At 43.5% G+C, this 23,650-nt stretch overlaps 2 protein-coding genes across 3 annotated transcripts in view; both read right to left on the bottom strand.

The window, feature by feature from the left end:
• whrna (whirlin a) overlaps positions 1 to 23,650 on the bottom strand; it is a 153,626-nt gene that overhangs the window by 33,273 nt on the left and 96,703 nt on the right. For both annotated transcript variants that reach the window (XM_080755916.1, XM_080755917.1), the window contains exon 5: positions 21,251 to 21,287. In XM_080755916.1, the coding sequence (XP_080612042.1) occupies positions 21,251 to 21,287 (37 nt within the window). The remainder of the gene's footprint in view (positions 1 to 21,250; positions 21,288 to 23,650) is intronic.
• On the bottom strand, positions 7,092 to 11,095 carry LOC308310399 (nuclear pore complex protein Nup155-like; the record flags this gene model as incomplete). Its single annotated transcript, XM_080756744.1, has 2 exons — positions 7,092 to 7,237; positions 7,372 to 11,095. The coding sequence occupies 2 exons, from the start codon at positions 11,093 to 11,095 to the stop codon at positions 7,092 to 7,094; spliced, it is 3,870 nt and encodes a 1,289-aa protein (XP_080612870.1).

The raw sequence follows: 23,650 nt of genomic DNA, 5'->3' as shown, positions 1-23,650 counted from the left end.
AACCACTGCAGTGGTTCCAAGAATGGCTGCATGCATACATAGCCTGCCAACAAAAGTAAGGCGTGACACACCTTCCATGTTCTGAGCACACGGTCCACTGTGGACTATATACCTTCTTGTTGACTGGGGCAGTACCTCAGTGACATTATTGTTATACTTTATAACTTGAGTATTAAATAAAAGTGTTCCTCAAATGCTATTTTTTCATCGTCTTTGTAAATTGTGACAATGATGACAAAATAGCACCAGGGTGGCGGCACGGTGGTGCAGTGCATGGTTAGCAGCACTGTTGCCTCACAACAAGAAGGTCCTACATGTGTTCCATCGCCGGCCGGGGTGACCTTTCTCTGTGGAGTTTGCATGTCCTCCCGCATGTTTGCGTTGGCTTTCCTCCCACACCAAACAACATGCATGCTGGACACGTATTCCTTCCCAGTGTCATAGACGCATACCGGCATTGAGGACAGCATGTCTGTCTGTCTGTCTGTCTGTGTGTGTGTGTGCGAGAGAGAGAGAGAGAGAGGGGGGGGGGGGGGGGGGGAAGACAGGGAGAGAGGAAAAGAAGGTGGAAGGTCATGATGGAGCGGCAGGTAGTGAAGGGAGGATGAATGAACAGGTGAAGAGAAGTAATTGGTTGGAAAGAGTGGAGGGTGGAGCGGAAGTAACATGGGACAAATGAAAGGCTGGTTCTGACAAGTACAGGAAAAGCAAATGGAGAGAGAGAGAGAGAGAGAGAGAGAGAGAGACAGGGGAACGGGTGGGGTAGAAGAAAGCATGGAGGGAGGGAGATGTAATATGGGGGGGAGGGGAGAGGAAAATACGGATGGTTGAGAAGACGGGTTTAGGACATAAAGGTCAGAGTGTGGGGGAATGCAGTGATATGAAGAGGATGACAGAGGGAGAGGAACGCATTAGGGGGTACTGTAGAGAGGGGGGGGGGGTCCTCAGGACGGTTGGTTCGGAGGAGGAGGTGGGAGGAGGAGGGAGGACTGAGGAGGAGGGAGGAAGGAGATAAGAACGAACAGAAAAGCATGAAGGAGCGAGAGAAGGATCGCGCAAAGAGAGAGGAATGAAAATGTGTACCAGAAAGAGGAGCAGGCAGATAAGGACGGATACAAAGGAGGTGACAGAGGGAGGGGGAAACTAAACAAAAAGAGGTGAAGATGATTCACAGGTAGGTGAGAGAGAGAGAGAGAGAAATGTCAGAATGTGTAACCGCAGGGACACCCAGGGGTGAGGAGGAGAGGAGACAAAAGCAGGAGAATAAAAGGAATATGAATCACACATGCGTGTGCTGAACTATAAAGCACTCACGCACTCATCCCAAATGTATAAATTATCATTCCTACACACTTCCTCCTTTCTGACTGCCTTGCTATCATCCATTATACCAATTAATGCAGCCATTGCCACAGGGAGCTCCTTTACTAGCCACCGCAGTAAACTGACATCGTGCAGTTGGTTTAACTAAAATTATATATACTGTAAAGGTCAATTTCTACACCTTCTGGCCTCTATAGTTTGAGAACGGTATAACAAAAACGTTTATCGGCAGCCCACTTCATGGTTTTAGAGGCTTAGAATGGCAGCAGCGGAACCAGAACATCTTGAACTAGGCACTAAAAGGGTACATATAGGCGTAATGAAAAAGGACGACCTCCTACCACAAGACAACTGGCTTTTTTTGCATTTTATTTCACCATTTTATAGTACTAGTAGTGCTCCCCATCCACTCTCCTGCACGTGTTCCTACAAATAAAGGGGTGGAAGGATGTCGTTTTGTTTGACAGATAGATCTGCTTTTGATAATCCTAAAACAATGTGGTAGATTAATGTTAGCTAAACATAATAATAATGCAGTTAAAAAGTTTTGAATTTCATTCTTAAATCACTGTTTTCTGCAGAGACATTCCAAATCAGTCCTCATTCCTCAATTTCATTAACATGCAGCACCCCATGCAGCATCTGCAGGGGGGGGGGGCCTGCAGATGCTGCATGTTAAAGGGCCATCATCCTCTCAAATTCTGTTCCCACTCACTTTATTTTTATTCAAGCGATCTGCTAGCTAGCGTACCCTTTGTCTAGCAAAGACACCCTTTCAAAGCCACATACTGTAGCTTCCGGGTTCCGCATGTGCAAGTGTGTGCGTGAGTGTTAATGTGTCATGTGAAAAGAATTGTCAGTGTTCTAAGTAAAGCCTTGGGAACCAATGGCTCCCGAACCATGTGGTCCAATGGTCAGCATCCTATCTCCATGTTTCGGTAGCGTGTACGAGTCTCCCCCTGGACATGCCACTGTATGTCACAGGGAGTTACCCCCCCAGTCCAACCCTCGATGCTGGGGGCCAAGCTGGAAGGCATTGGGTACCATTTGTATTACCATTTAGATTGAGCCCCCGACCTCAATGCAGACACTCTAAACACAAGGCCACTGAGCTGGTTAATTAGTCAAAATCGTCAGTGTTAATTTATACAGTTGTAACTCTGAAAGCTTCTCAGAAAACCTCTACGTTTATACTGGTGTGTGTGTGTGTGTGTGCGTGTGTGTGTGTGTGTGTGCCGCGCTTCACCGCGCCAAAGTGAGTTATAGCGCGCAAGAGACGGCGACAGCTGTATACGTCACGACAATTAAGATCAGCAGCATGTTCTCTGGCGTGCCGCCTCTTCCTCATCTTCACTTTGTAACGACAGCAACTTGTTCTGCATCTCCCCGCGGAGCAAACAGGCCCAAGGTGAACCTTTCAGCAATACAGTACCCTGCCTGAATCTTAATCACCCACCTGCTTTACCAGCTGCATTTGTACTCACCATTCGCATCCCTTATATAAGCCAAGGTCACTATGGCGTGACACAAACAGGAGGGGGGGGGGGGGGGGGGGGGGGGTGGTGCATGAACAATAATTATGTTATTGTCATGTCACATCGTGGAGCAGATGTTTTGTTTTATGAAGCTAATGAAATTTTACTCCACTGACGGGAAAACAGCCCGCAGTGTGGCTAATGGTGCTCTGTGGTTTATCGTTAATGGTCATTCATAACATGGGCGGTCCACTTGCTGGAGCTGGGCCATCTCTGCAGTCATTCTGGGTCTCTGGCGGCATCCACATCAGATAAGGTGACCAGCCACTTTATCGCTGTGGGCTATACAAATTACAACTGACCACATGGGCAATCGATGAAGAGTCATGGGAGAAACAAAACAACTGGGCAACAAGGTCTAATCTCGGATACAAAAGGAGGAAAACACACCGTTATGGCAAAGGTGCCGACCACGGTGAGGAGAACGTTTTTTTGGAACGTCGTTTCTCAATGTCGCCTCTCTGGAACACCATCGGTCCAAAGGGACCCTTACAGGTCACAATCTCAGAGCAAAGCACAGAGGAATTTACAGCGTACTACAGTATGGCGTAGATCGGGGTCCTATGGGTTCAAATGGTGTTATCAAACAAGGGGTCCGTGGCGGCGTGGCCTAATGCATATCAAACAGGGATGCCATTGTATTATTAATTGCTGTAACTTCTACAATTATAAATTTGAACTTCAGACATTCTAATGAATGGCTCTACCGTAAAGTACAGTAGAGCAGAGCATTATGGATTGTGCTCAAGTCAAGTGAAAGTGCTTTATAAATAAAATGTACTTCCTTACTCAAGTGATCTGCAGTTTATGAATCTGTGCCTGGCCAGACACAATGGTCTCGCTCTCGAAAATGTCTTACATTTAACATTGGTAGATGAGCTGACATAAAATCGTACACGTTTTACAATTCACTGTTAGCCATCGTCATACCAATGTAATTAAACTCCAAATGGACTACACTCTTGGAGTAAAATTAACATTACGGATTCTATTGTAATGTACGATAGATCAGCCTTTCATTAATTAATCAATTGCTACTCATGTAACTATGAATGTTTAATCATAATGGCGTAAATGTGATATGTAAACCTCTTCAGCAGAAACCAACACCTACCACTAACAAAGCAAGCAGAGGATTGTTTGTATTCTCGTTCTCCATTTTGCTGTCTCTGTCTCTCTGGTTTCCTTTCACCAGCTACTATTGCCAGCTTGACATACTGTAACAGGAACCACATATTCAAGATTTTCTGCCCAAAATAAAATCACCATTTGAAGCAGCACTGTACCACCAGTACAAAGACAAATGCAATACTATAAAAAAGCGGGGGGAAAAAAAGCAAATTCTATGCGATGACAAATTAGGAATTTGGCATTTAAAATATATCATCCATGTGCAACCACGCAAGCTGAGATGAACTGAGCCGTACTACACATTCGACAGAGGGAAAACATATTACATTTGCAACATTTTGCCACTCTACAAAACATATCAAGTAAATGAGAAAATCCAACCAAGCCACACATCGCCAGTTCATCAGCGTGTTGGTGGTGTATAACACCACGTCTTCCATAGCTGCTACAGTCTGTCAGAAGATTAGTGTGAGAGATGAAGACACAGATGTTTACACCACACAGTAACGCCCGACACCGCCCGCTTTTCTGACTATGACAAATGTGCCCAAGTGTGTTTTTGTGTCCCTATTTTCTTTTCACAATCCCATGCTCTCTCTCTCTCCCTCTTTCTCTCTCACATTACTCCCAGGAAATGTAACACTATTTTCTTTGAGAACGCCAAGAAGTTAGAGTGTGAGGTGTGTGCCAAGAGAAGAAAGCTATATGGGAAAGCTATAAAAATCGATTCCGCAAGAAGTTAGTACAGATTGGCTTTGACCTTGCAGGAGCTAACCTGGTATTAAAAGACAAGGGCCTCCAGATGGGACATGTCCAACTCCAATCCAATCCAACTTTATTTATAAAGCACATTTAAAAACAACAGAGTTGACCAAAGTGCTGTACAGTAGGCAAAAAAAGTGTCCGAGTGTGCACTAGTGCACTACACTACAGTGCACTACAGAGTAGTAGGGAAAGTACACTACAGAGTAGTAGAAAAAGTACACCACACTACAGTGCACTAGAGAAAGTACACTACACTACACTACACTACACTACACTACACTACAGTGCACTACAGAGTATAGTACTACATGTGAGGCATACAGCCAGGGAGAGAGAGGGGTGGATAGAGTAAGTACACTACACTACAGAGTAGCACTGTGACTGTGAGGCATACAGCCGCCTCACGTGCCTGCGTGTGTGCTAGTTTGGCTGTTCTTAAGCCTGCACGGGTATGGATTCGTAATAATAAAAATCACACCCGTGTGAAGTGAGGCACTTTTTTTCATCATACATCATCTCATTCCGGCCAATCACAATTTGTGTCCTCACTTTTGCCTGTCTTCACTTTTCTGCCCTCGCTTTTGTCTTCAATATGTACTTTGCTCAGCCAATCCGATCATCATTGCTATGGGGTGATCAACCAATCACAAGTCAATGTTTGTATTCACACAAACCCGGACAGCTGGGCATAGAAGGGGCTAGCGCCCCTCAATAATAGAATAGATTTTCCTTAGTATCCAAAGTAGCTTTACAACAAAACCAAACAAAACTAGGAGTCCATCCATGAATCAGGATGAAACCTTGCCCAAATATGGAGGCATATGTCACGGATACGTCATAGACCACTGACATCATAGACTGACAGTCCTTTATTGGACTCAGTTTTGTTTTCTTTTGGAACATGGGCTGTTGCTCTTTATATGAAAGTCTAACTTGTGTTGATCAGAGCCATCTGATAGAACAGTTGCAAATAGCCGATCTGCATGAGGAATAGCAGCACTCTCGTCGGGAGGGGTGGCAGCACAAATATCTTACGAGTAGGGCAACCAAATGGTCAGCTACGTCCCTGTACTCACATTTCCATTTCTTTATTGGCACACACCAAAAAGGAACGCTTATGCAGCCTTCATCAGAGCATGAAGGTTCTGTAAAAACATTATTTGTACCATTAAATCACAATGTAATATCTCACTCAGCCAGCTGTGCGCTGCCGATTGTGCAGAACGCAGAACCCAATCTCGAGTCAAGCAGTTGTAAAAGAGATAGTGCATGCACAATGCACATCCCAATCTGTCCCAGGTGCTGGACAAATGACAGATCAACAGTAAAAAAGAAAATCACAGTGAGGGGCTGCCACATGACGTCACTGCTTAAAGCAGTGTCCGTTTTTGTCTTTCTGAAAGCCAGACATTGGAGGGGAGCTTCAAAAGAGAATAAGATAATCACACTTGTGTGAAGTCTTATCGTAATACGTCATCATACACCACATTCTGTGTTTGACCATCATCAATATGGGGTACAAAACAGACACACAAAGATGGGCATAGGAGGGGCTAGCGCTTAAACCCATTCTGGGCGGGAACCTCTTTTTGGTGTTTTAAGCATTATGTTATACTTTAGCTATTGAAAAATCGGGGCACTCGGTGCCGCACTATGAGCTTGTAGATCTGTTATTTTTGAAAAATCTTGAAAATGTGGCGCAAATCTTTGAATATATATACTTTTAGAGCGAATGTTTTTAACTCAAATATAAGTGAGGACGCCAATCACTCTGGCGTGATTGGGTGCAAGATGTGCCATTGGTTGAAAATGAGATGTAAGATAATGTATGATGATAAGAGCGCCCCTCACTTCACACGAGTGTGATTTATTTTTATTGTTGCTAAAAGCTCATTCCCTGAGGGGTGCCCCTCCTATATACTGTACAACTTTTGTCCCCTCACGTCTCATATTTGCCATTGACAATGAAAGGAGAACTTAGGTCATATGTGCCTCAAATATGATGTAAACTTGTGGCAACACAAACATTAAATGCCATTGACAATGAAGGGAAAATGTACGTCATATGTAGACGAGCAAATCGGCTAACCAATCACATAAATTCAGTTGTTCATGAGATGATGTAAGATGATGTATAATGATAAGAGCGCCCCTCACTTCACAGGTGTGATTTTTGCTAACCTTTGCTAACCTTTGATTCACTGTTCGAGTCTCAACGAAACCAGGAAATTGCGTGTTCGCAAAAACACAGCTTTAATGTGGTAGTGAATTAATTACAATTAATGTATGTCAACTGTGTTAGCTCCAGTCGTCTATTATATGTCCTTGATGGTGTATTTATAGGTTGCATTGAAGTTTCTCCAGGTTGGCCTGCATGGATTTGAAGTTGCCAATGTTTTGCTGCAAGGCAGAATTTAGATAAAGACCCTGCAGCTCCACTGGGTAACCACAGATTTTGTCAAGACACAAAAACGAGTAAATCACTGTGCCATTTGTGTGTACTGTACTGTAGTCGTCCACATATCCTGGGAGAAGCACATACAGTACTCTACCACAAAGTTACCACTCTACCACGTGGAGTGGCTTCCGCTTGTAGATCCCTGTTTTCGTTTCCCACAGGGATCCCGTGTTTTGGGGAGTTGGTCACAAGGCGAGTGGACGCCAATCTCCTGCATGGTGCGTTTGACAAAGCCTGCATCCCAGTTTAACTGACACGCCTGCTGCTCCAAAAACCTCACAAGGAATTCTTGAGGAAAGTACCTTCCGGCGTAAACCTTTCCTAGTGGCACCAGTTTCAAACTGAGGGCCCTCATTCTGTCTTCTGGACACATGGCAACACTGTCAGCCAGCGCTTTCTCTATGATCTCCTGCCACAGTGAGTGCACTAGAACTGGGTCTGAGTGTCCAGCGCAATGAACGATGGCCAGTTTGCACTCTGGCATCTTAAAATGGTCAGCAAACTCTTCATAGAGCTTGGTGACGTCCATAAGTTCCGAGTCCAACAGTGAAATGGCATTCTTCACTGAGGGATCAGGGCGATACTGCATCGACAATGTGTCCTGGATCTGTACTTGGATACGCGCCACCTCCATCTTTTCTTCAAGCTCATGAAGGAACTCTCCGTCAGCCCCCTGGGCTAACAAAATAGCTCTAGCGATGTACTGCAAACGCTGCTTCAGGGGGATCTCTGTGCTGTACATGTCAGCGAGGCGTGCCAATACACGGGCTGCCTTGCCAAAACGCCGGTTCTTCTCATAGTAACGCCACAGGAGCTCCATGTTGCGCAGCTTACTCTGGTCCTGCTTGATCATGTGCATCAGGTGTTCCTCCAGATAAGGACCATTTACCTGGAGTAGCTTATCAGTAAGGTCAGCCTGGATCAGCCAGTTGTAGAGAACTACATGAAATAGCTCGTCCTGAGACCTCTGGGCCAGAAACAGCATCTGTTCAAAACGGGAAGTAGCGGTCTCATTACTTGTACTAGCGGTACTCATGTTAGGGTGATGTGTCGTAACTGGTGTTCCCAGCTGCTCGGAGACATTAAGAGACTGAGAGGCAGCCTCGCTTTGGTTAACCAGTTCCTGCAGGGTATCTGTGATGCATTTATAACATGAAAATCTTTCCTGGAAAGCCATCTGTCCAGCTCTGTCCCCCTCTGGCTCCCCGTTCTTATAGAAGTGGCGTGCCAGACATTGGGGATCCTTCCTGTCTGCCGCAGTGAGGCACAATTCCAGGACTCCTTCATAGAAATGGACCTGCCTGAACTGAGAACAGATGAGGGGCAGGTGAACATGGTGGCTGATCTGCTGGTACAGCCGTAGTGACTTTCTCAGGGTTCTCTCTTTATCCGTCTTGTTCTGGATCTGCCAAGACCATTGCAGCAACTCATTAGCCTTATAGTAGACCCTGTCATCACTGTTGTACAATAAGGGACAGATATCCATGAGCTGTTTGCTGATTGCATCCACAGAGATACCGTCTTTGATTTTAACATCAATAAGCGCTTTGATGAGAGCTCCTACAAGCTCTTTACCTTGAGTCACCACATACCTAAAACTCATTCCCTTCATCTGCTCTTGAAACTCCTTGGGGAGCACTGAGATAATGAGGCTGAACTTATTGTCTCCACAGAGAAGCTTCCAAAGAGCCAGTGTCTGACATGAACTATGAACCAGCTGCTGGATACCCTGCAGGGACATTTTCTCGTAGATCTGTAACTCTGTGTGAAAGTTTCTCTGGAGCCCCTGCTGTACTTGCTCTGAGCTGGCTCCATCAGAGTGCATGGAATCCAACAGCCTCTGCTGCAGATTGGCTGAGGAGCTGAAACTGGCAGCTCCCTCAGATGAGGGGCTGAACTGAAAATTGTTATCAAGGAATTCCTGTAGACCCTTTAACTTCAGAAGGACTGCCTCCAGATAACGAGGGCCAACACTGCTCTCCATAATAGTCTGATTCCACTGGTTAAGTGTCTTCTCGACAGCAAGGCTCCCATCCCAGATACTCCCCAGAATACGGGTGAAGTAGATGCTGATGCCATTGTGCTTTCCTGAGAAACCAACAGGGGAATCTGACAACCGGGCAATAGGGGCAGCACCAGGATGCATGGGTGCTACAGAAGAAGTGGTGCCTGAGGGAAATCTCAACTGTGCTTCTCCTCCATATCTGAAGATGGCTCTGGTGGACCACACCGAAACCTCAGTGTCACACGCAGCCTTCGAACAAGCCAGGATCAAAGCTGTGGCACATGCTTGTTCTTCCCCGTGCAGCATGAAGAATCGTTCAATTTCTTCACCTTCTCCTCCGGCACAGCTAACCAGTAGGTGGCGCAGTTGGTCAACTGGAAGTAGCTTATGGAAGATGACACTACCCTTAGTAGACAGCAGGACGAATCTCTGTCGAGAGATATTGTGCTGTTCGACCACCACAGGCGGGTCAGTAATGGGGACCAGATCTTTGTTCAGCGGAGTAGAGACCTTGGTGGGCCTCTCTTCATCAATAGCACAGAGTGCCCAGGAATGACCATCCACTTTGGAAATCATCTGAGTCTCCATCAGAGGTTTCCTGAATGGGAAAAAGTTGTGGTTGACGCACCACAGGATGTCGCTATATTCTGTCTCAGAAGCTGCCATTAGTAGGACTCCTTTGCTATGTAGAGCCTTGTGGACCTTTGCAGGTTTTGCCAGGGTTGAAGAGAACCCTGGTGGAAAACGGATATGAACCAAGCGAAGACAGCTGGGTCTTGCATGTTGCGTCTGCCTATATGGGGTGGTGCTGAAGTAGAGACGCACACCTGCATGAGTAATAGCAAGCACGTGACAACGTGAAGACTCATATCTGTCAATCACAGAGATGTGGACAATTGGGCTGAAGACAGAACGATCAACTTCAGAGCTGATGTTTCTTGCTGCCGTCACAATGTCAATTTCACCTTTCACCCAACTAAGGCCCTTCCATCCAGCATCCAGGTCAAATACCTGTAGGACTCCCGTCTCTGAAAGGGTGAAGAGAGTGTTGCGGGAGTTGTCAATGGCAATCTGTACAATAGGGTCGACTGAGAAGAAGGGCTGGAGCACGTAGGGAACAAGAAAGGATACAGCATCAAACCACTTTTTGAGGTGCTTTCTGATCTTTCTGCTGCTGAACCAGCTCAAGTCGTAAATTAACTCATACAGGCCACCATCCTTGCCTGCCATGAAGATGCGTCCATGGTCTGTCGATGCAATGGCCAGAAAGTAGGTATTGTCCGTTGGAATGGAGAAAAGTGGGTCTGGTATCAGATGCATTTCACCAGACATGCCTTCATTAAATCCTGTGTGGCGTTCAGGGACACAGAGTCCAAGGATAACCATGTCCCCTGGGGTGGCTAGGACTAACAGATAGTGGATGTCAGGGTCGAAAGTATTTGGTTTTGGTTTCACGAGACCCACCGCCAGGATGGTTTCAACAAGACCATCGTAATATGCCAAATCGCCACCATTTTCATAGTCCCACATGTAGATGACATTGTCAATGGTGAGCCATGCTCTACGTATCTCAGGGAAGACTCCCATGGTGCAGTTACACTGAACTTCGCTGAATTTCTCTTCCAGTTCAGGAGGTAAGGGCACTCTGCGGACCGCACTGAGCTCTGGGAGGCTCGGCCCACTGAGCAGTCCCTGAAGGGGATAGTCCATGTCTGACATTCCAGAGATCGACGGCAGCGTTCCAGGAGAATCCGACAGCAGCTCTGACAGATCGGGGGACCAGCGGTCCTCGTGCAGGTGCCCGTCAATGAGCCGAACGGCGTTCTCCAGAGCCTGGGGGAGCGCGCCGGCAGAGCCGGGCCTACCGCTAGACGCCATGATGAGAATGCTACCGTCGTTGCAAGTCTCCATTGTAAATATGTTGCGTGCGTCAAACTGATGTGTCTGTAGAGCCCATATATGGAGATCCCTCATGTCATCCATATTGACGTCATCTTACTGTTCTTTTTATTTTTTTGAGGGGCCTATACACAGGTATAACCCATTCAGGCCTGACGAAGAAAAAAAAAGTTTCTAAATCATGACAATTTTCTGAAAGATTTGAGGCACATTTTACCGATTTTTCATGTTTTCATGTTTGTTTTGTAAATGAAGGGAAAATTTACGTCATAATATGCCTCATTACGTCATATTGTCTCTTTATTGTTAATGGCGTTTGATGTTTGTGTTGGCACTGTTTGTTTTACATCACCATTACATCACCTAATCAACATGAGTTAGACTTTAATTAGTTTAATATATTAGCGCCACTCACTTCACACGGGTGTGATTTGTTAAAGCCATTCCTATTTCACGATATAGGGGCCACAGCCAGAGGCTGTGTCTGTTTGGGGTCATTGGCATGAACATGTTTGGGATCGCTGCTGTAGCCCCCTTGAGACCCACCACATATTTTCTTAGTTTTTGACGATGCACTCCTGTTAAGAGTCATTTTTATATTAGGCATGAGGCACTACAGCTGATTCTTCATGAATAGACATTGTAGACATTGTATGTAAATGTAATCAACAGAGAAACAGTGAACCATCAAAATTGATCCGCAACCCAAAAGATGTATATATTTTTACAGTTGTTCAGTTGTTCCTTTTTACCTTGCTTGCTTGGTTATATTTGGTAAAGTCTAAACAAAAGCTGAGATACACTTTTTGTTCACAGCACACACCTGACAAAAGTATTAAAATATTAAATATTGATGATGATAGAATCATTTAGATCCAAAGCTAAATTATGTAGTTGGCCCTTGGGTGTTTTAATATTTTCTTTGAAAAACGTTTTGGAACAGCATTGGTGTAGTCCACAGCGGAATTGATGGCTATCCACAGTGGCCTGGGGGTGCCTGCTCCTCCCTGCCTTCTATATTCTGATTTAATCACATTACCAGACTGTAATGCTCCTCAGTCAGATAGAAAGATGAAAGGACATCATTGATAACAATAACCATAAAAGATGAGCGATAGTGCCATGGAGTTCCTTCTAGGCGCCCCATTCAATTAGGAGGCCCAATCCAACACTACTCTACATCTGAGCCCGTCTGTCATTCAGTGGTGGACAGTACAGTAAGTGCATTTACTTGAGTATCATTCTGTAGTTTACTTTAGTAATAGTATTTTTTGGAAACCGACGTTCACTCAACTACATTTCAAAGAGAAATATTTAACTTTTGACTCCACTACGTACATTTCAAGGGAAAAAGTACGTAAAAAAATCACAAGCTCTACAAGCTACATCATGCTGAGCTTTTTCACTATTATTGTTTTTTGAAAATGATATTAAAAAATCACACCTGTGTGAACCAAGTGGCGCAACTCCCCTCTCTAAAAGCTGAATAACTCATAATCTACGGAGCTCTCCATGGTTTGGTCCATTAGCGCGATTTTTGGAGGTTTTTGCTGATAATCCGGTGGTCTAGATGGAAACATTGGCGCTTTCTAGAGCAAGGATGGCTATATTTTAGCTCGCTATAGCATTGACACTAATTATGTAGCAACAACATCCACACACGGGTGCGGGTGCGTGCGCACACCAGTGGTGCACGCGCACATGCACGGCACTACACACACGGGTGCGGGTGCGTGCGCACACCAGTGCTGCACGCGCACGCATGCGCACACCACTCGTGCTCATTGACGTACACACGTACACAAACAGGTACATGGACATTGCGAGCTGGTTGTAGAAGTGGTTGCACCACTTAAAAATATATATAATAATCACACTTGTGTGAAGTGTGAGGGGCACACTTACATCATCATACATCACATTCCGTGCTCAGCCAAAAAATCATCACTACTACGTGGTAGACATGTAAATACACAAAGCTGGGCATAGGAGGGGCTACCACCCCTCAAAAATGCTTTAATACTGTCATTTGTACGACAGAGCAACTTTCTACTTGTAAATGAGTTATATTTGACCATGGAGTATGAATATTTTGATTCAAGTACTGAAGTTACTGTAAGTACGTTGTCCACCACTGCACAGTGAGTGCACACATGCCAGACAGTACAGAAGTGCAATTGATTGCTAATCAAGTTCATAAAGGGGGTAATGGACTAATGGTGCTTATACCTGCTGTAGCAGCCTGGAGAATTAAACTTAATTTTAATATAAATTAGGTTTTATTTATCTGTCTCGACAGTCGACATGCAGTCAACTTGTCACCATGAGCGTGTGCGTGTGCGTGACGTGTGCGCGCACGTGCATGTGTGCGTGCGTGTGCATGCGCGCATGCGTGTAAGCCGTCATGGTGTCTCCTTCTAGAATACTGTAACCTTTTGGTTATCAGATTATTTCTCTAACCCCCCGGCCAGTCTGCTGGCCTTTCAGTGCAGTTGTTGTGTAGAGATGGCCTTATGAATCTATTTCTTGTTTGTCACATTTAAAATATACATGGTTTACACCAGTGTTTCCCAAACAGTGGATCAAGGAGAATCCATGTTTGGGTTGCAGACCAATTTTTATGGGTCGCGAGTATCTTTTAAAAATCTAAATCTGCAATTATGTTTTCAAATAATTGTAGTGGTGTAAAAGTAAATATTTGCCTTTGAGATGTAGTCTTATTGGAAATACTCAAGTGCAAATACCTCAAAATTGTAAGTAGTAAGTACTTTCAAAGAAACAAGAGAAACGGTTGGATGGCACTTACACCCGCCTTCTAATGAGAGAGCAAAATCTGTCTTGGAAGAGCCACCCATTGACTAATCTAATATACGGCAACCTTCCCCGTGTTTATTCACTGGTCCGATCCAGAAGAGCGCAGTTTACCGGCCACTGCTACAGAGCTGACAATGAGGTTATATCTTCCCTTCTTCTCTGGAGTTCTGCCTCAGGGCGGACCAGAGGTAGAAAGCTGTCGTTCCCTGATGTCATCGCTAGGGACACATGCTTCAGTAGGCAGGAACTGGGGGTGGCAATGAAGGACCGGTGCTTCAGTAGGCAGGAACTGGGGGTGGCAATGAAGGACCGGGAAGTCTGGTGTAGCATTGTGGAATCCATGATCTCGACCGCGGTCGAAAAATGATGATGATTATAGTACTAATTATGTTCAGTTGCTTTATACGCCCTGAACAAGCACCACACTAGTTACTTCAAATTCTGTAGACTTTCTACGTGGTTCTCTTCGGACAGCATCTGCTGTATAATGACATTTTTGTTGTCTCTAGTCTAAACAACTTTATCATCCACTCGCTTTCACATCATGGTGAAAATGGTGTCAGAGCACGTTTGAGGACTGTATTTTGCCATGGGGCCAATTCTTCATTAATTCACTTATTGGTCTACCTTGACCCTTTGCGCTGGAAAGGACATGGGGAGGAAGGCCAAATAATCCGGATATTATTGGAAAACGCTGGCTGGATCCTTGGTAAAGGACACACAGAGATGGAGGCCTTTCAAGGTATAACGAAGCTAAATGGATCTCGATCTCTCTCTCTCTCTCTCTCTCTCTCTCCCCCTCCTTGTTGTTCAGGCAGTGCTATCATGGCTGTGTTATTCTAAGAGATGATTAATATTGAAGTGGAGGAGCTGTTGACCCGGTAGGAGGTTGGGAAAGGCAGCCCATTCTAACAGAGGTCTCTGGCTCCAAGGGAGGCGCTGCAGTGCTGTCACGCAGTAAATTATCACAGCCCTCCATACTGCCAAGTACCAAAGAGCCCTCCAGCTACGTCCCCCGTCCCCCCCAAGTCTCTCTCTCTCTGTCTGTGTCTGTGTATCTCTCTGTGTCTCTCTTTCTGTCTCTTTCTCTATGTGTCCGTGTCTCTCTCTCTGTCTCTGTGTCTCTCTCTCTCTATATATTAATCTACTGGCTCTCATGTACATAATCACTAGAAAGAAAGAAAGAAAGAAAGAAAGAAAGAAAGAAAGAAAGAAAAAGAAAGAGAGAAAAAGAGAGAGAGAGAGAAAGAAAGAAAGAAGTTTTTTTGTAACTCTAATCAACACCATGGTTATCTTCACCCACTTTACCCGATTTCACTCTGCCTCTGTCCCCGTCTGTCTGGGGAGAGCTCAGTGCTCTTATTTATCCGTTTCCAAGTTTCGCTGTAAAACCGTCAAATGGAGCCAGCAAACGATTGCCAATTACTTGCACAAGCTCGGTTTGTGCTCTATGAGAAATTGGGGTGCCAGAAATAACAAATTGTGTAACCTGCATACAATGCAGACATTGAGAGAGATTTTTGGACACAAACACATGATTTCATTGAGAGAATCGTTTGTCAAGATATCCCTCTTGATAACCGTCTATTTATACTAGGAGATCCTTCTATTCTTAAAGATATAACTCCTCTCACATACGTGGAATGGATCCAAACAGCCATAATGCTGGGCAGGAGGCTGCGAGTCCAATTATGGAAATCAGCCCACGTACCGTCAATCACAGAATGGCATAACTTACTAAACAGTACAGCATCATATGAAAGAGTATCATTCTCTATGAAAAATAGGATAGATCAGTTCCATCAGAAGTGGGACAGATTCCCCCCCCTACAGTAGATCTTTGCCTGCTCACATATGTCTTTATGGAGAAGAACACAGCCTCCCTCCCCTTCCTTCCTACTTGTGTTTCTTTTTTTCTCTTTCTTTTTATTTCTTTGTAATGTGACTGTCGATTTGTGTCAAACCCTTTTTTTTTGCTCTGTATTGTTGTTACTGTTGACTGGTATTGTGGTTGTTGTGTTGTCTGAAAAAGAAAATCCAATAAAATACTAATCACAAAAAAAGAATCACACCCGTGTGAACTGAGTGGTGCAACTCCCCTCTCTCCTCCCCCCCCCCCCCCCCCTCCCCCTCCTCTCTCTCTCTCATTAGCAGGCAACAGTGCAACACTCTCTCTCTCTCTCTCTCTCTCTCTCTCTCTCTCTCTGTTTCTGGCACAGCAGCCAACAGCGCCCCTACTGGTACTCATACCACTGGTGCCCGTTAACGTCACATACATAGGTGAACGTCACAAACATAGGTGAACACGGACATTGCTGTTCCTTGGAGTGGTTGTACCACTCAAAAAAAGTCAACATTACAACCATAGTCACCACAACAATCACAGCCACCAACGCAAATTATTTTGTGAACAAGTAAAATGTATGTAAAGGAGCCTATCTCTGTGTTATTGGTAGCCTACCAATAACACAGAGGGTATCCCCCCCCCCCCCCCCAAGGATACTTGAATGGAGGCTATTGATCTAGCCCACATCATCAAGAAAGGGGTTATTAATCTGTTTAACCCTAAGGGCGGTAGCCATGTATAGAGTGACCCCTGGTGGAAATCAAATAGGCTTTAAGTGGTTAAATCTGCATAGGGTAAAAGAACGAAACATTCTCCCCTCCAACAAAGACAAATTGTTCCAGCGGAGCTGCCCAGTTTGCCAAGAAAGATCATGCTGCTCTGAGCTGTGGGCGGTTGCAACTGATTGAGCGCGAAGCGTTTGCTCACAGACGGCTTATGTAAATTAGCTAGGTGAATAAATACTGAAAAAATATAAACATGACACTACTGATTAGAAAGGGTGCATGATACGAGGAAACATAATGAAGTCGACACAATATGCAAACGACGAGGAGTATCCTTTAAAATCAACAGTGTACCAAGACCACTGAATTAATTGACATGTTGGCTCAAAGCAACTTATTTGAACTTATTCTCTTTTAAAGAGAATTGTTATGATAGGCTTGACTCAGTGCTGACATACCGTTTAATGGATAATAAACCTATTGTTGTGTATAAGTATAGCTGGCTTTATTTTCTCTTTTGCCAGACGACATGTTTAGGAAAGGATGCTATACCTCAGACACATGGTAGGCCACTTGTATAGATCACTGAACAGCTAGGATGCTGCACTGACCATTTCTCTTTCAGACTTTTTTAATGTAGACTTTTTAAGACTTGATTACATTTGACTTCTTAAAAGGGTAATTAATCCCCTACCTCACCGTGGTGTGTGATTTATTCACACCAGACTTCAAATTGCATGTAATTATATTTGTTAATTTAATGTGTTCGTCATGAGGGTTTCCAGATGGATAAGGTACGCATGACTTGTAAATGATTATGACTAATCATTTTAATATACTGTAATGTCAGATGGTGGGTTCAGATATTGTCAGTTAATTTGTCAATATGCAAAAAGAGGGCCACATTGACTTTAACATTTCAATAACGATCTTTCTGGCCATAGGCGAAACCGCCAACTGGGTACTTCAGTTGAACCTTTGAGACTGAAGGGGTTAAGTAAGTGCCCAGAAACGGTTAAGAACACCTGCTCTAATCAACAGTGTTTGTCTACATGCAATATATACTGTATGCATGCTGTGCATGGTGTCACAAACTCACAAAACGGAACTACCTCAAGCTACGACATGCACGCAGCGACCTTCTTTGCCCAGAGTTAGTCTTTTATGCAGCTCAGCCTTGGAGGCGGAAAGACGCATTTGCAGCTGGGCCAATCAAGATGCCATGGGCTGGGCCAATCAAGATACCATGGGCTGGGCCAATCAAGATACCATGGCACAATTTCACTGCCAGCCAATCATTTGTGGTCCATCGGTCAAAAGTGATTTAGCAGTTGCTGCTTGCCAGAAAACCTCATGCTGCAGCTGCCTCCAAAGCTGAGTGTCTCTGCCTCCCAGACAGATGTTGTCTGAATAGGACATGCACAACGATTGCCTGCAGAGTAGCCCTAGTCCTACTGCCAGTGGTGGAAAGTAACAAAGTACTTAAGTACTGTACTTTCCAATAATTCTACTCCACTACATCTCAGATCCAAATATTGTTCTTTTACTCCATTACATTTATTTGAAATCTTTAGTTACTATAGTTACAGTACTTTGTAGATTCAGATTATTATTATTACAAATATACATTAAACACTTCAGCCCTGGTGCCATAGACATTTCGGCCATTTGAAAATAGCTGATCTACAAGCTCACAATGCGTCACGATGCAGCATTGTGGGCTTGTAGATCTGCTAGTTTCAAAAGACATTTTATACATTTGAAAAACTTGAAATGGGACATTCTGCATAGTGTAGTGACTTTTACTATTTATAAATTGCAGTATTGATACTTTTACTTTAGTAAAACATTTGAGTACTTTTTCCACATGCAACTGCCTAGACCATCTAGTACCCAGGCAGTTCAATGAAGTTGAACACATACTGTAGGACAAAGACAACATCTACCGCTGAAATAAACTGCTACTGTATATCAGCTTTGGAGGCAGATGCACCATGCAGTTCTCTCTGGTATGCAGCTAAATCACTAATGTCAAACTCAAATAGCTACTGTGAATGGGACAATTTGGACAAATTTAATCTGCCTGTAAAACGGAGATCAATTTACCCAACACACAAATTTGCAGGCAAACATCATATTTAAGGGCAGATTGCCTCTGACCAATGAATGAACTAGAAATGATTGGCAGTCGATAAAATAGTTGCACGGTATTCTGTTTGGCTGAGCTGGAAATTATGTGACTTTCTGCCTGAAAACATTGATCTGCCTACACGTAGAAATCTCTGAGCAACAAACTCCCCTCTCCATGAAATGTCTGGCGAAGAAAAAGTAAAAGTTGGGTTGTAGTGACACTGCTCTTGTGAAGAACTTTTGGCCAAATGAGGTGCAGACCATCACCACACACGTCAACACACTGTATACACTCACAACCAGCCTGTATAGTGCAGCTTCAGCACTCAACATCACAATTGCGATGTGTCAGGTCACGGAGACCCTGTCGTTATTAGACTCCATTTCTTGTTTCTTTCCTGTGTAACAAAGCCCAAGGGATTTCAATTATGCTATTCCAAGGCATCGAAGAATAGCAGACCACTTGATATGCTATTCTGATTGGCCAAGACATGTCACATGGGGGTACATTCATTCTCTATAACCCTGTGCTAACGAGAACAGAGGAAACCGGTGTGAAGAAACAGCTAAAAAAAACTGTAAATACATACTGATGTGCATACCATACTCTATAATGTACTTTAAGAATTCTGTGAAAATGCACTAGCACATTATTCTATTACATATCTAGTGATACAAATGTAGGTCACATTTATGTGGATTCTCTTACCTTTGCAGTCTCCTGCACATAAACCTAAGAGCTCATTGTTACAGTATGTACCCCTGCAACACTTGCCTACAGGCAAATGTGTTCTGTGTTCATTGGAATAATATGAATTGAAATGCTGCTTTACATCCACATACAGGTAAAATTTTGAAAAAGAAAAAGAAACTAAGAGTGGAATTTCTCACAAAACTAAATGTAGTCTATTAAAATGTCCATGTGGGATATTCCAGGAAAAACTAGACAATTTGCTTAATGTGCAACATTGTTTTATCCCTCAACAGTAAACAAACCAACCTCTGGTCTATACTAGAATCGAGGTCCATGTTCCCCTCTTCAACAAATGTCTTTGACGAAAATAGCTAATCTACAAGCTCACAACGTGTCACAAGCTTGTAGATATTCACTGAATGTTCACCTACAGTATATGACATGACCAGAATAGGGACCCCAATGGTCATGTGGTTAAGGTCTAGTGAAACATCTATTTAGAGTACAATGTTGGATGGTGTTTGTCTATACAGACTGTTGGACATGCCACACCGAAGAGGAATTTATGTTTCCTACCGTTTGCTACCTGAGAAAATCAAAAGTGCCTGAATGACATTGTTGTGGGCATTGGCACTTGGCAGTTCCTCAGACTTTTCTAATGGAACATTTCACATTTTTGTCAATGAGATCAACCTCAATTCAAGGGTAGTAGCTGAAGAAAAAAATGGTAAACCAAATAAAAAAAACACACCCGTGTGAACTGAGTGGTGCAAAGTTTTGTGGGACTGGCTGCTGCACAAACAACAAATGACAACTGTTTTTGACTGCTACAGTGCAGCACAACTGAATAAACACACTTGATGGTGATAGCTGAGTTAGCTTATAACGTAGCAGCAGATACTATATCTTTCTCCCAGGGATGATGACAACGTGAATTGGGAAGCAGTTACGTGCTTTTAAAAATACATACTAATTTTCCTGTGTGGTTCAAACATAGTAAACGCGTGTTGATTTGTGGAGATTATCTTGTTGAACAAAACATGATAACATCATAAGCCAATGTTTGCTGTAGAGCTTATTTTCTTAATTAACCCAAAACCTGCAAGAAATACATTGGAAATCTGTGGCTAGGGAACTCGTGGTGGAGGTGACATCTTTGGATTGGCTGACCCCTGCAGCAATCTATTAAGTCAAAGTCAGTGGTTATATATAGTAGGGAGGAAAAGGAATATCACATTTTCAAAAAGTGAGGTGAAAGTGAGGTCTCTGCAGTCACCTTGAACCTTGCGCAGCTGTCTCTACTAACTTTCTAATATCTCCATATCCAGACCCGCAATCTCAGACTTGACTATAGATCTTTTTTTAAAAGGTGTTTGTTAACAACCTTGGTATTAATTAACAGTGCTACGGTCGGAGGTGGGATAAATACCTCTCCTGGGTTAAATGTTCAGAGAAGGTGGATGTGGGTGTGCATGTCATTAGAGGTAATCGGCAATCTCCCGTTACCGATATCTTGTTAAATGAACCCCCACAATGACATGCAAGGTGTTAAGACAGTGGATTCTTCATAGGGACATTGGACAACACTACGCAACACGGAGGAACTGTGACATGATTCTAGTTGGCAGTGTTCAACATCAACCCATAAAACCCTGGGTGATCCAGCAATCAATAACACAGTTACAGCAACAGGCATAAGTGAACATGACATGGAGTGATCATATACCATACAGTAGCTCAGGAGGTGGCAGAGACAAACATGAATGGATAGAGAGATATTGTCTCAGAGCAAATGGAGGTAGGTGACATTTCTGTATAGAGGGGCTGCATTTGCATGTCCTCAGAATCTTACATTCCCTGCTAAGCATAGATAGGCCTATAGAATGTTGCAATGAATACAGAAGTAATAATGTGGTAATTCTCACCTTTCCAGCTGCTGTGGCTCCTTGGTCCATAGAGAACCTGCGGAACACAGAAACCGACAAATTAAAATCTGACAGATGACTTGGAAAAGACCCCTCTTTGGGATGTCCGGGTGACGCAGAGGTTTAGTTCCTGCCCACCACCATCTGCTGCAGAACTAACTAATGGAACAAATAGCATTCGATTTAATATTTTTTTTAACAGAAAATGTATTCATTAGAATTTTCTTTTTAATATAAAGAATTGAGAAAAGAACGTTGAATGGCCAACAAGTCAAAAGTGTGCACTGGTAAGCGTACATTTTCAGGGACTGGCTGAGGATGATGAATATATAATACTGTTATAATGCATATTATAACTGCCTGAAAGTATATGCTACTGTTTGGGGAGCCGTTTGGCTGACAAAGCTGTTGTAAATTGCCGTTTAAAATTAGTAAACATTATGTTTGATGTTCAGTAACTCCAAAAGGCTGGATTTTCAATTAACCATATATTTGTCCTCCATTACTAGTCGGCACTGCGTCAGGCACCCAGAACTAGAGGCAAGTAAATTGACTCTATGGGAATTGGGAACCAACCCAGGGTAAAGCCAGGAGCACCACCTACATACACTACACTACGGCGCGACAGTTTAGCCAACACTAGAGCTCCGAAAGCGGATGTTGGATAGGAGAGTGTGGAGGGCAGTGATTCAGGAGTCCAGAGTTGGTGTGGCTAGACCACACTCGTGCATCAGTCTTGAGTAAGCAGACAACTATTCCACAATCTCATAATGCTTTAAAGGGTCCATTTAGATTATTTAGATTTACATTAGGATAAATTTGCACGAGTGCAAAGACAAATTCCTGCCCTCGTAACTTGGACACCAAGTTGAAAGTGATTAACCTATGGCCAATTCCCAGTCACAACGTGAGGTGAACTGTGAGAGAGCATGCAGAAGCACGCCAGCAGTGTACTGTACTGTACTGCATAGATAAATGTGGCAATTATCAGAAAAGTTGGCATTATAATGCTCTCTTGCACAGTATAGCACACCATGCAAATGACCCCCCTCCCTCCCTACCTCAATTATTTAAGGAGTTTGTGCACCATCTCTAAAAGCATTATTTGTGGTGTACATCAGAAACCAAATGGTCAATAAAAGGTTATGGCTATTGATAAAAGCATTGTCTTTACGACAGACTGGTGGCAGATTGTTTTGTTTAATAGTGCAGAGCAACTCTTCCCACGAGGACCATTGGAGAGGAGTGCATATGGAATGCTGAGCGAGGATCTCTCCCGGAGACACTAGATAGAGAAGCTGTGACTTATGAGGCGTTTCTGAAATACAACCATGTTAATGCATGCTAATTAATTACATTGATGAATGAATTAATTATTTACCACTTAAGCCCCATATACTTGTACGCAGAATAGCTAAACTATAGGGACTACTGGTTAAAAGTGGTTGGTTAATTATTTAACAAATTCATTCATGAATAATCTTAATGTTAAACACAGAGTGAAGCTCTGACGTACAGCTTTTGGGATATAATGTGGACCCAGTTTAAAGTGTCTAGTTGTTTCATGAATGTGGAGGTTTTTTAGCTCATATGATTTAACCCCTTATGGTTGAACCTAGTCCCTCAGGGCTCCATAATAGTGACTATTCAGTTTCCTCTCATCTGTTATCGCAACAGCTTGACGATCGGCTATTTTCAGCAAAAACCTTCACCACAATATACGGATACTGGGGTTTAATGGCATGGGTTCCAGCCTGAATCGCTGCGTTCGGTGAATCTGTTTTGTCACTCGCTACTCAGTCTGACCAGCAGGCAGCAGACTCTTATTTCATAACCATAACACCACACACACACACACACACACACACACACACACACACACACACACACACACACACACACACACACACACACACACACACACGAACAAGGGATACATGAGGATCTACAGTCAAATGCACTGATTCACTGACTTATATTTTTAGTCTGTAAGGAAGTGACTCATTTATCTAATACTGTGTATGATATTGACAGAGAGTGAAATGTTCCGGAGACATTCTATGCTGTTTCTTAGAATAAATTGGTACATTTTAAATGTAAATGTCTTTGCAGCTGGCCTTTTCAAATCAATTCATTACTCAGACACTTCAACTACCACATGCATGTGTGACGCACTCCCACAGAAACAATTACTCTCGCACACACACGCATGCACGCACTTCAGTTCATATATAAAATTGGAAGTAGCCCAAAACAGGTGACTAGTCCTACTGTATTTACAGTGAAATGATGAATGAGTATGTCATAACTCCCCAGACTTGTAAAGTACTTTCGTGAATGGTTAGTAAGATCTACTGTAAGCTGGATCATTAAACCATAGCCTGAAAAATACTGCAATCT

This window comes from Protomyctophum bolini, assembly GCF_963924005.1.
Source record: "Protomyctophum bolini genome assembly, chromosome: 22".
Taxonomy (NCBI): domain Eukaryota; kingdom Metazoa; phylum Chordata; class Actinopteri; order Myctophiformes; family Myctophidae; genus Protomyctophum; species Protomyctophum bolini.
This window is presented reverse-complemented; position numbering and strand designations above follow the sequence as displayed.